Raw genomic sequence first — 12,090 nt, 5'->3', positions numbered from 1 at the left:
GGTGTTTGGGGTTAGAAAACTTAGCAGAGATCAGACACTGGAAGTTTGCTTGGCAGTGTAAAGTGTACTTCAATAGAAGTGTTAAATAGCAGTATATTTGTGGAAGTCATTAGAAATACAAGACTTTCGACAATGTTTTTCTACTTTGCAAGAATGTTTTGAAGGCCTTATGTTTCTTTAGTGTGTCACGGCTGAGATTGTGATTGGTGCTAAAGAGTAGTTGGTGCCACTTGATAAAGGGCTGTTACTAATATTTGGATAAGATGTGGTACTGCCAGATCAGGAGAGGATATTGTAGAAATGGAGAAAAGTTTCTGAGGTGTACAGTGGTGGCAAATTAATAGAACTAAGATTTCTGCAGGTGTGAGGATGCTTGGTAGAGTTCAACAGCTGAGGAGTTTAAGTGATGGAGGAGATCTTGCAGATGATTAGGTGATAATTGATTGTTTAAGATATAAAAGGTAAGATATGATTAGAGGCAGCAATGTTTCCTAGGATTTTTGATAACTCACGTAAATAGGTGTACAAACAGGTGTGGACTTAAGCAACAATTCCTTATCATCATTAGGTGATCATCATCAACACCATTTAATTATATAGCGCCACTAATTCCACAGCGCTGTACAGAGAACTCACATCAGTCCCTGTCCCATTGGGGCTTACAGTCTAAATTAACTAACACACACACACACACACACACACACACACACACACTAGAGTCAATCTGTTAGTAGCCAATTAACCTACTAGATTGTTTTTGGAGTGTGGGAGGAAACCGAAGCACCCGGAAGAAACCCACGCTAACACGAGGAGAACATACATACAAACAAACAAACAGATAAGGCTATGGTTGGGAATTGAACTTATGACCCCAGTGCTGTAAGGCAGAAATGCTAATCACTAAGCCATATTCCTTTTTATTCCCTTAAGCCACGTATGTTATGCTGCACCCCCTGCACCACTTCCATGTCCCAACTTAAGAAAAACATGAGTTCCATCAATAATTTAAATGATTATAGTTTCTTTTTACTGGATCATTGTTGTCCAAGCCAGATGCTTCTAGAAATGTTTGGAGCAGATTAAGCACACTTATTTTATGTCTATAAGAACAATAATGACCAGAATGAAAACAGTAATATCTGTAGACTATCTCTGTCTCTGAATTTCGGAACAGGCTTAATTGCTTTGCTCATGTTCAGTAACATGTAATTTGATGTAAGTTTGGTTATGTAATAAGAAAGTAAATATTAATACCAACTAAATGAGTAGTATTCAGTTATTGCAGGCTATATGTTGTTGCAGTTGTTTTACTAAGGGTAAGCTTTGTCTTGTAGCTGCATTGATGGGTATCGTGGAAAGCACTGTGAATGTCAACAAAACAAACATGACACAGACGTAAACTGCATTACAATGGGCTCTCTGCCGTGTAATGGACGTGGGAGATGTGAATGTGGACGCTGTGCATGCAATCAAAACGTCCGAGGAGAGTTTTGTGAGTGCGATAACGCCAGTTGCGAAAGGAATGAAGGCCAGGTTTGCGGAGGTAAAATAATACACAATAACCCATTGCAAATTTGTGGCAAACGCTAGTCATGAAATCTGATGACAGGTATACATATTCAAATTAGAAACTTGGTCCTTTATATTTAAAATATAGAAGTAAACTGTTAAGGAGGACAAAATATATAGTAATAAACCAGGACAGCACTAATATTAATCTTAAAAACTCATTCCAATATCTCCTGTGATAGGTTGTTCTTAAAAGAAGATTTTCCATAAAAATACCATATGGAAAAATCAGTTTTCCTATGGTCTATAAATAGGACCCAAAGTCACCAGGGTGTGCAGAGAGGCACAGTGCAAAAATGTAAACAAACCAAGCACTTCAGCCACAAAAGTGGCACTCTTTTTTGCTGAAGTGCTTGGTTTATTTAAGTGTTCATGTCCTTTTTAAGATCCATTATAAGGGTGGGTGGGAAGGACTCAAGGACAATTCCATCTTGCACCACTTTTCCTTTCAGCTACCACTGTATGCCAATGTTACCTACATGTGCTATAAGTGCTGAAGTTTGTTTTCAATCGTCCTTTCAATTGCTTCTCTCTCCCGTACGTGTGACCATATACTTTGTTTTTCACTGGGTTCACCATCTCCAGCTGTGTTATAGGAGTGCTCTGGGTGACAGCAATCTCCTCGTCTTCATCTTCCAAATCTTCGTCTACAGGGGCCGGTGACACATCCATTTGTTTTCTCAGGTCTCTTAGCTGTTCTTTAAATTGGACATATTTATCTTCTTCCTCAGGGCCTCCTCTGTATTATTCTTCTGAAGCGCAGTGTATCTCTCATGCACAAGCTCTTTTAAATCTGGGATCTCATCTGGTGGGTCACGTTTTAATTTAAGTACGGTCTACTCAACTGCATCTATATATTGGTTTAAATCTTTTATCAATGCAGCGTATTCCAAGATGACGGATTCCATGCTGCCCACATGTTCTATGTCACAGTCTGTCTGAAGCAGCTGTAATGCCACTCCAGTTGTAATATCCCTTCCTGTGTCTTTATAAGTTTAGCAGGTCTTCAGGGATGAGAGGGAGGTATCCACAGAGGAGAAGGAGATTAAAGATGCAGCACGAGCAGACATGGTTTAATATGTAGAGTTCATTAACAGCACTGTTGGACTTAAGGCAGCGAAGGTATTGGTAACTTGTTTTGTGGGGCCCAAACAAACCAAGCACTGCAGCCACAAAAGTGGCACTCCTTATCGCTTGAGTGCTTGCTTTGCTAAACTGTGCATGTCCTTTTCAATATCTTACATAAGAGTGGGACAAGGACAAGGACAATTCCATTGTGCACCAGTTTTCTTTTCTGCCACTGCTGTGTGGCAATGTTTCCTAGATGTGCTATGAACTGCAGTGTGTTTGTGTCATTGCTCTGTCGCTGTTTGTGTGTCGTTTAGCATCCAGCCAGGTCCTGCAGTCTTTGTCGAAAGTGTATGAAAATAATAATGTAACCTGTGAGGTGGTCAAAATTGACTGCAAATAACTGGAAATTAGTGTTATTGGGGTTAATAATAATGTAAGAACAACCAAAGAGCAAAATTATGTGATTTTAGCATATTTTAGCTATTTTTCTAAAAAAATACAGATCCAAAACCAAAACACGAAATTAATCCAGGTCCAAAACCAAAACCAAAACACGGGGGTCAGTGAACATCTCTAATTTTAAACAAACAACAACCATATAAACATGTATATATATTTTGCTAAAAATATCTGTAAATATGGTAAAGGTATCAGGACAGAAATGTGCTCATGAGGTTTAATAAAAGTGTTAAAGGATTATTGACATGTATATGTCACATTGTGCCTCAGTGATGTCACTAGCTCCAATGCATTCTCAGGAATATTGGGTCAGCCCACAAATTCCTAACAGTGTGTAAGACAGTCAATTAAACAGTATACAAATATTTTACTATTGTTATTTCTATGTTTCTTGTCCCTCACTTGCCAGGACCTTCCAGGGGCGTCTGCAGCTGTGGCTCCTGTAAGTGCAATTCCAATTACACAGGCAGTGCATGCGGCTGCAGCCTGGATACTAGCGCATGTAAGACACCCAGCGGCATATGCAGCGGGAGCGGAAAGTGCGAGTGCAATAAATGTGTCTGCGATAAGGGATACTTTAATAAGTTGTGTAGTGAATGCCCCGGATGCCAAACGCTATGTCAGAAACACAGGTAACTTTAAAGGATTTAACCATAAAGTGTTTCAAAAAAATAAAGGAAATGTTGTATTGTATGTTTTTCTTTTTCAAATAATAACTTTCCATTTCTACTTTCTCCTTGCAGTGGATGTGCAGAATGTAAGGCATTTAGGACAGGACCTCTCAGAGATAACTGCACCTTATCCTGTGCTCATGTCAACGTCACAATGATGAAAGCCTCGGAGTCATCAGGGGAGGACAGGGATGGCTGGTGCCAAGAGAAAACAGAAGACACACTTATTACATTCCATGTGACAGAAGACAAAGGCGTTGTTCATATTCTTGTGCAGGAAAAGGAAGGTGATGAAAAAAGTCTCTCCATTCAAAATCATTTTAGTTATTTTAACTAATGTTTACTACAAAACAGTAATAATGGCCAAAAAAACCATCAACAAGCCTATATATTTCCTTTTGTCAACATTTTTAGCACTAGTAATTGTGACCTTGTCATTGCTTTGTGTGCATACTTGCCAATTTTCTGTAGTTGGCGTCCAGGAGGTGGGCATGTGGGGGGCGGTACTCCGAAAATCGCGTAATTTTGGACCCTCCCCATGATGTAATGACGCGTCATTTTACAGCGGTGGGGGGCGGAGGGGGGGCAAATGCCGCGATTCCCGGAGAATCGCAGAATTTTGGACCTAATTCTGCCCACTTCACTAGGGAGTGGGCAGATGCGGGAGACTGCCATACACTCCCTGGAGTGTGGGAGACCCACACAAAATGCGGGACAGTTGGCAAGTATGTTTGTGTGGTCTTTTTTCTACAATGACCTTAAGATATGATTATAATCAATGCCCCATCATTTTAAATAAACCTCTTCAACAAATCTTGGCATGTGCAGTATCCAGAAATTCAGAATAAGAGCAGTTGCTTGTAATTACATCCACCATATAGAACAACAGAAGTAGTTTTACAGTTATAGACATGAGCAGGGACAAATCTTAATTATCTGGGACTGCACTTGGAAATTAGGGATCATTCGCCTCTGTGGTCTCGTTTTATCAGACATTTCTGCACACGTGTTGTTTTTGCAATATATTGTAGTTTACTTGCTCATGTATACAGTATATAGATACAATGTTCTTTATTGTGAGAAATACAAAATTTACACTTTTGTCAGCTAGAAATTTAGTTTTTTTATTTCTTCCTTACGCCCACACTCGTGAACAAAATTGGAAAATTCCCTTGCAAGATTTATCCCTTGCTTAAAGGATACCAGGAATTCAAAAGACACTTATTCATTACTTATGATTATGGACAATATTGGACTATTTAATATGTTTAAAATTTGAAGTATGTTGAATATTGTACAAGTGGAGATCAATTCTACTTGCACCTGGATTATACACATTGTTAAATCTGTATAATATCTATAGATGGATGGTGGTTCCCTCAGTGTCATATTAAGGCAGCAGTTTGTAGAAGCACTTGAAAAAGGTCACTTCCTTTATTTGTGTAGCTATATAGTTTGATTCAGATACCATCTTGCAGTTCATTGCTCCTTTTTTATGTTTAATTCCAAAACAAGCCCAAGGATAGATGATATATACAAGTTCGAAATTACAAGCACATTAACATTTACCTTATACCTTATTTGTGCAGTCTGTCCTACCACAGTTACCGTGGTGCATGTAAAGACTGAATGGGGTAGAACAGTAGAAGCTGGAATAAGGACAGAGCTTTGTCCCCCATGTTATCAAACAAATAATTGGTCTGGTTATGTGTAAAAAAAAACAACAGTCAACCTATTTTTTTAAAACTAGTCCAAACTAGTAATGGGTGTGCATAGTCTGCACAATGTATAAAGGAAATGCTTAGTCACCCCCTTGACAAGCTGATTGGCTGGTGTATGGAGGGATCTCCCTCTGATCCAGCACACTGTGAGAGACCAGCGTATCACTACTGCTTCATGTCTACATAATAATACAAGTGTACTGCTATGGTAATAATAACTTATATATTATATATGACCACTGATTATCAACTCCAGCTCTGTGCGCCCATATTAATTTAATCTTATAACCGGTTTGGTTCATTGTTAAACTATGCAAAGGACAGTTACAGTAGAAACTACAAATAATTAAAAGTAATATAGTCTATCCTATAGCCATGGGTATTATTTTCAAAGCAATTAATGCAATTTACATTTAAAAGTAAAATGCATAGGAATTATATATTCTGTAAAAAGTATCTTAGCCTTCTATTCTTCTTACCCCTGAGTGTATAGGCTACAAAGAAACAATGCACCCAGTGGCCATAATATAATGCCCAACGCTGGAGAAGTTACCTGGCATTTACCATGCAATAGACAGGATTATATAATTTATTTATTTTTTCATTATATTTTTTTATATAGTCATAAAATATGCATTATGGATAGCTGCATGTGTAGTTATTCTTTATCTCTGCTATTGTCTATCATTTCAATCTTTTCTATTTTCTTGTTACAGAGAATGCATTTCAGACCAACAATCTCATCGTCGGCCTTGTTCTGGGTATTTCATTGTTAGGGTTACTCATCATTGTCTTGTATCGGGTCACCATTGAGCTGTATGACAGACAGGAGTACCAACGCTTTGTGAAGGAACGGAATAAAGAGCGATGGAATGATGTAAGCAGACATGCACTCTTACTGTGTACTTATATTATTGTCATTTATACACCTTATATTTATGTTACTTTAGGAAGGACTTTAATGGAGTTATTCTCCAATATAACAATCACATGTGGTCCCTCCACGGGGTACCATACAGTTATGTGATAATGTCAACACCCTGGCAGATCTTTCAACCACTGAAGCCATCCTGTATCAGCGACCACAGTAGCAATCTGGTGCTTCCCCTGGCACAGCCATACCTCCATTCCCATGAGCTTTCTAGTGACAAGTGGAGATGACTTCTCTGCTCCCAGATTCACCAGTTTATGCTTGAACATATTTTGGGACCTGCTTTAAGACATTAGTGGGCCTGGGACATAGATCCCATTACTGGACCTTTATATCAGTTTGTAAAACACAATGAAACAACATAATTTTATTATTTCCACAAAATAATGTTTGTAAAGTTTTATCAAGAGACCAGTGCAAAACTAAATAAAAAGTGATCTGTGTGTTTACATTGGTGCATGAAAGTTCCTGGTGCATGAGATCAGAGTTCTGTTAGGGTAGTTTTAGAACTTCTGGTTAAGCATGTGGTTAAGCATGGATTAAGGCCTTGGCTAATGTTAGGTTTAGGGTAAATACTCAGATTCAGGACAAGGTCTAATGTTGAGACTCTTCTTTACATTTGTTTTTTACTTGACCCAGACGATCTTTGTATAATTTTGGTCAAGCAGTTTATTTGAAAGAGCCAACTTCTGTCTTTCACATAGGAGGACTACTACTAATTTCTGGGGACACCTGGAAGCTGAAGTTGATGCTTCTTTAGGGTCTCTCCAACCCAGACTCCATTAACAGTTATTGGGGCGGTGGGTCGCTTGCTATGGTTGGCCCAAATCAAAGGCACTTTTACCCCATTCTTAAAATGGCCCTGACCATCAAGCTGAGTAAACTACAATGATGACATATTTAGTAAAGGTGGGGGTTCCAGTACAGAGACCTCACTCCACCCCATTGAAATAGTGGTGGTGGCGATCAGTTAGAATTGGGGGTTCTCTGAAGGACGAGTGCCCTTTAACAGGCCCCACCAAGGAATTCTGGTTTGCACATAAGTTAAATACTGACTGTTTTTTCATGTAGCACACAAATATCAACTTTAAACTTCAGTGTACAAATAAGCTATCAAGTATTTGTGTGCTACATGAAAAAAACAGTCAGTATTTAACTTATATGCAAAACAGAATACTAATTTGCACCCCTTGCATTGTAACATGGTTTTGTCCAGGAGACTGAAAAAAGAAGTTTCTCAAGTTAAGATCCTTAATGAATCAGGCCCTTATTTATTATAAATGGAAATTGTGCATGAAGCTTTATTTAGAGATCAGCAAAATAATTGTCAAGGTCTTGGAATTTGTGAAATAATATAGATGGTCCAGAGTTCCCAAATCAACCTGTGAATCGGATGGCAGGAAGATTCCTTGTGGGGAATTAATAATAAATCTAATAAGAATTTGAAGCACTAACAATTCTATTTTAAAATGTTGTTTTTAGACAACACATTGTGTTATAAAAATTATATTAGAAGCATTTTTCACCTCCAAAACACATCTTAAGACAATGTAGAGGTTTTTGTTCTTTATGTTTGTTGGGAACAGTTATAAAAGATTTGCAAACATTTTAGTTGAAAGAAGAACTGGCGGCTCAACGTGGTAAATAATGTGGGCAGCGCAAATAGCTTATTCTTATCTATGTTTAAGTGCAGTGTTAAATGTTTAAAAAAATATAATTAAGCTTTACATTGTTTTACCTATAACTGTTCAGCTTAACACCTGGGATTGTCATTCTACACAGAAAACCTAATACTTTATGAAATTCCTTTTATGGCTGTTATTCTATAGAAATGACAGAGTAACAATGGAGTAAAAAATACATAATGATTTTTAAGCAAAAATGACACCATATTTTATTTATTTTTTTCCAATGATGTAAAAGCGATTTTTAGGGATTTTGTAAAAGGATGTCAAATTTGTTAAAAATAAAATTTAAAATTATAATACAAAAAGTAATTTAAACACAGTTTTATAATGAAAAGTTGTTCATTAAAATGTGCGTTTGTTTGTTTTTTTCTCCTACAATAGTCGAGTTTTAACATCTTCAACAGCGAAAGCCTCTTTCATAATGGAGTATTGCAAAGTTTATTTTTTTTCACTTAAAATGTAATTCTGTAAAAATTAATTTAGTGTAAAGTGTAACAATTTTGCCTCAATAGCACACGTTTTAACTTTATTTTTTCTTAATTGTTTATAGCTATTGTTTATAGAATAACTCCCATATACACAGATAGAACACTGCCCACCAGTGGCCAAATCTCTATTGACAATGAGGGATCAAATGCTTGGCATTACCAGGCAATAATCTTTGTATACAGCATTTCAAAACTACCCAAACAAGACACCTAAATATTATCAACATAGTAAAGGGGTTAAATCCATAATTACTTTTGTAGGGTTTATTATTTTTCTTACATCAACGTATCTTAATTATACAATGGGTCTGTTTTTTCAAATGATTTCCCTGCTTTTTTAGTTTGTTAAATACATTTTCTAACATCATCTTTAATGTAAAACTATTCTTTCTTATGGGGCGAGGCATAATACGATGCCCCAAAACAAATGCCGTAGCACTGTACAATTGGGAACAAAGAGTAATAAAACAATACTGGGTAATACAGACAGACAGAGAGGTAAGAGGGCCCTGCTCACAAGCTTACGATCTATATCCAGTAAGGCAGCATCCAGTAGGATGACACTTTATTTAAGCAGGTACTACATTGATCGCCCCCCCTAGCAGGGGCTTGCTGCCGGCGGCTTCACACTATGTGCAGATCCGTTCAGCAGAGAGAGTTAGGGAGAGAGTCCTGCCCAACTGCTCTGATTGACACAATCAGAGCAGCCGGGCAGGACTCTCTCCCTAACTCTCTCTGCTGAACGGATCTGCACATAGTGTGCAGCCGTCAGCAGCCTTAGGTGTCAAAAAGGGGGCGGGGCTAAATCGCCCCCGGTACAATTAACTTCTGGATCCATCCCCTGGCCAGCATACATGTAATGCACATGTAATACACATGTAATACATACACATTCAGGGTATAGGAGAAGAGGGGGGTATTCAGCAGCAAGCCAAAATACTCATGGCTTACTTGCTCAATAGACATGGTGATAATGGAGTTTTAGAGGAAAAATGTGCATCTCATTATCCAAACAATATGGTACAAGAGTAGAAGAAGTCCAGAAAAGTGGACTATTCCTATACTGTGCAGACGTGGGTTCTGACATTCACAGTTTAGAAAGCCATTTTGCACTGAATTATATAGGTGTATTTTACACTTTGCTCTCTCTCCAAATTGCTCACCCCATTTATGGTAGCAGGTTTATGGGCTGGCTGGCAAATTTTAGCCCAGGGGGACTGGACATGGCTCAGCAGGCTGTTACGAACATTTTAAAGGAAAGAAATGCAGGTAGCCCGGTAACCCAGCCCAAGGTAACCTACTATGGGATCGGCCCCCGGGGGAAGATGCCCTCCAGCCCCTGAGTGTGTCACTTTGATTTTGTAATATCACTTACAATTTCCTTTTTTGTTAATTGCAGGCACAAAACCCACTTTACAAAAGTGCTACCACTACTGTAATGAACCCAAATTTCATCCAAGAGTAACCAGCAATTTCAGACGTGAACAATGCTACCCGATGCGGACACAAGATAGAGAAAGTAGAGCCATGGATTCCGTGACCCAACGGCATTTGTGTAGTCAAGAAAACAAAATATTTACTCTACTTAAGTGGCCAGGAGTAAGACCAGAAGAATGACAAGACATGATCCGTGCTATGCTGTTCTGAGTGTGTGGGGTGTATGGGGGAGGTTGAGTAATAGAATATTGATATATTTAGATATTTTTGCAAGTTTTAATGTTTACATATTTTTATGCTATTTTAATTTAAAAGAAAGTATAAAGAGCTTGCTTAACTGCTTACCGACTTTCTACTGTATATAAACGTTTTGTTAGGCAGTGTATTACCCAGATAATGATAAAACTCTGGAGTTATCCTGTGCTCACTGGAAATGCACTGTCCCTGATGTGACCGCGCCATCAGCTCACGGTCCGGATTACATGGTATTGTTTGGCAAGCAATCAGTGCGGTTCTCGGCTGAAGAATAAATGTGACAGCCAGACACAGGGATCCTTTTAAATAAAAAAGTTTACAAACAATTCCCAAAACTTTGTTGCAGCCCCTTCTCTCACAGCACACAGTATTTGGGGGTTCTGAGAGAGAGGATCTGCATCAAAGTGCCCAAGTTAATCTAATAAAAATATCACCTGTGAATTAAAATAAATAAACTCCTTCCCAAATCTTACCCTATGTTTACCACCCAATCAACCTAGCCTGCTTTTTATGTTAGGTAACTGTGATTTTTGTCGTAGTTTAGTAGTATATGAACATTTATGACCCATAAGGGGAAATTTAGTAAAGTTAACATTTTTGAAAGTCTTAAAACCGCAGCATATCACCACAGATTTCCATTGATTTTCACCTCCAAACCACACAATGTACCATTCAGAGGGTTGGAAGGTAAAAACCCAAAGCAAACCGTATAAATATATATATATATATATGTATATATATATATATATATATATATATATATATATATATATATATACATATATATATATATATGTAACAAGAGGTATAATAAATGGTGGCGCTCAAACACAAAATAGGTGAGTCAATAATAATATAAATAACCAAAATTGATAAACACTTTTCTTCATAAGAGAAGGCAGCCTCCCTCCCAGGTTTCGGATGGTACTCCGATCAAAAGATAATCAATGTTAACATATAAAGAGGGAAAAATGGCGCCAAATGAGGTAGTGTTAGCTGGTACAAATCATCCAGACAGTCAATATATACTGTATATAAAGATGCAAATACAGAGTGAAATGTTCATCATGTCAGGCTGGTAAAAGCAGTATCAACCAGTTTCCATAAACTCTGACCATATACCGAAATAAAGACAGAAGGAAGCAGAAGACAACGTATCAGATGTATCCGTGATAAACAGTTTAAAGTAGTAGGTGGTAACGTACCAAAAATATATAAATAAACAGCTTATCTGTATCAGAGGTGCTTGGAGGTAGGCTCCAATCAGCTTAGAAAATCAGGAACAGGCGTATAGATAACTTGTGCAGGTATATAATATCTGGAACATCGGCCACAGCACAGTCACTGCTCACAAACTCCACTAATTCGGTGTATTGAGAGAGGAAAAAGCCATATAGTGTAGTACTTATGTACAAAGATTTATTCAGCATGTATCGTATAAAAACACACTCACAATGTAAAAAAGGTTTAAAAGCTTATCTGTAATCCTGTAGTAAAGGAATACTGCTACACACTGTAGATCACTGGATAGTATATGAAGTAAACACCAATGGGCTCCACACAGAAGTTCTCAATGGGGTAACTCTCAGGGACCAGGTAGACAGTAGAGCCTTAAGCATACCAGGAGTAAATGATGGAGAACAGCCTCAAAGCGTTTCGTCATATAGACTTCATCAAGAGGAATATTATAGAACAGCACAAAGTGCTGTCTTAAATAGCGATGGCGAGCGCCATTTTGCGCATGTGCATTACAGCGCAATTTCACGCATGCGCATAGCTGACTTCCGGTTCAGCGCTTGC

The 12,090-nt window shown here is 38.0% G+C and overlaps 1 protein-coding gene across 2 annotated transcripts in view; it reads left to right on the top strand.

The window, feature by feature from the left end:
* ITGB7 (integrin subunit beta 7) overlaps positions 1-11,305 on the top strand; it is a 76,752-nt gene extending 65,447 nt beyond the window's left edge. For both annotated transcript variants that reach the window (XM_075199164.1, XM_075199165.1), the window contains 5 exons: positions 1,335-1,543; positions 3,509-3,731; positions 3,843-4,057; positions 6,208-6,368; positions 9,998-11,305. In XM_075199164.1, coding sequence (XP_075055265.1) covers positions 1,335-1,543; positions 3,509-3,731; positions 3,843-4,057; positions 6,208-6,368; positions 9,998-10,063 — 874 coding nt within the window. In that variant the 3' untranslated portion in view covers positions 10,064-11,305. The remainder of the gene's footprint in view (positions 1-1,334; positions 1,544-3,508; positions 3,732-3,842; positions 4,058-6,207; positions 6,369-9,997) is intronic.
* The last annotated feature ends 785 nt before the right edge of the window (positions 11,306-12,090 follow it).

Source organism: Mixophyes fleayi, chromosome 2 (assembly GCF_038048845.1).
Source record: "Mixophyes fleayi isolate aMixFle1 chromosome 2, aMixFle1.hap1, whole genome shotgun sequence".
NCBI classification, from domain to species: domain Eukaryota; kingdom Metazoa; phylum Chordata; class Amphibia; order Anura; family Limnodynastidae; genus Mixophyes; species Mixophyes fleayi.
The sequence above is the reverse complement of the archived record's forward strand: the minus strand, read 5'-3'. Positions and strand labels throughout refer to the sequence as shown.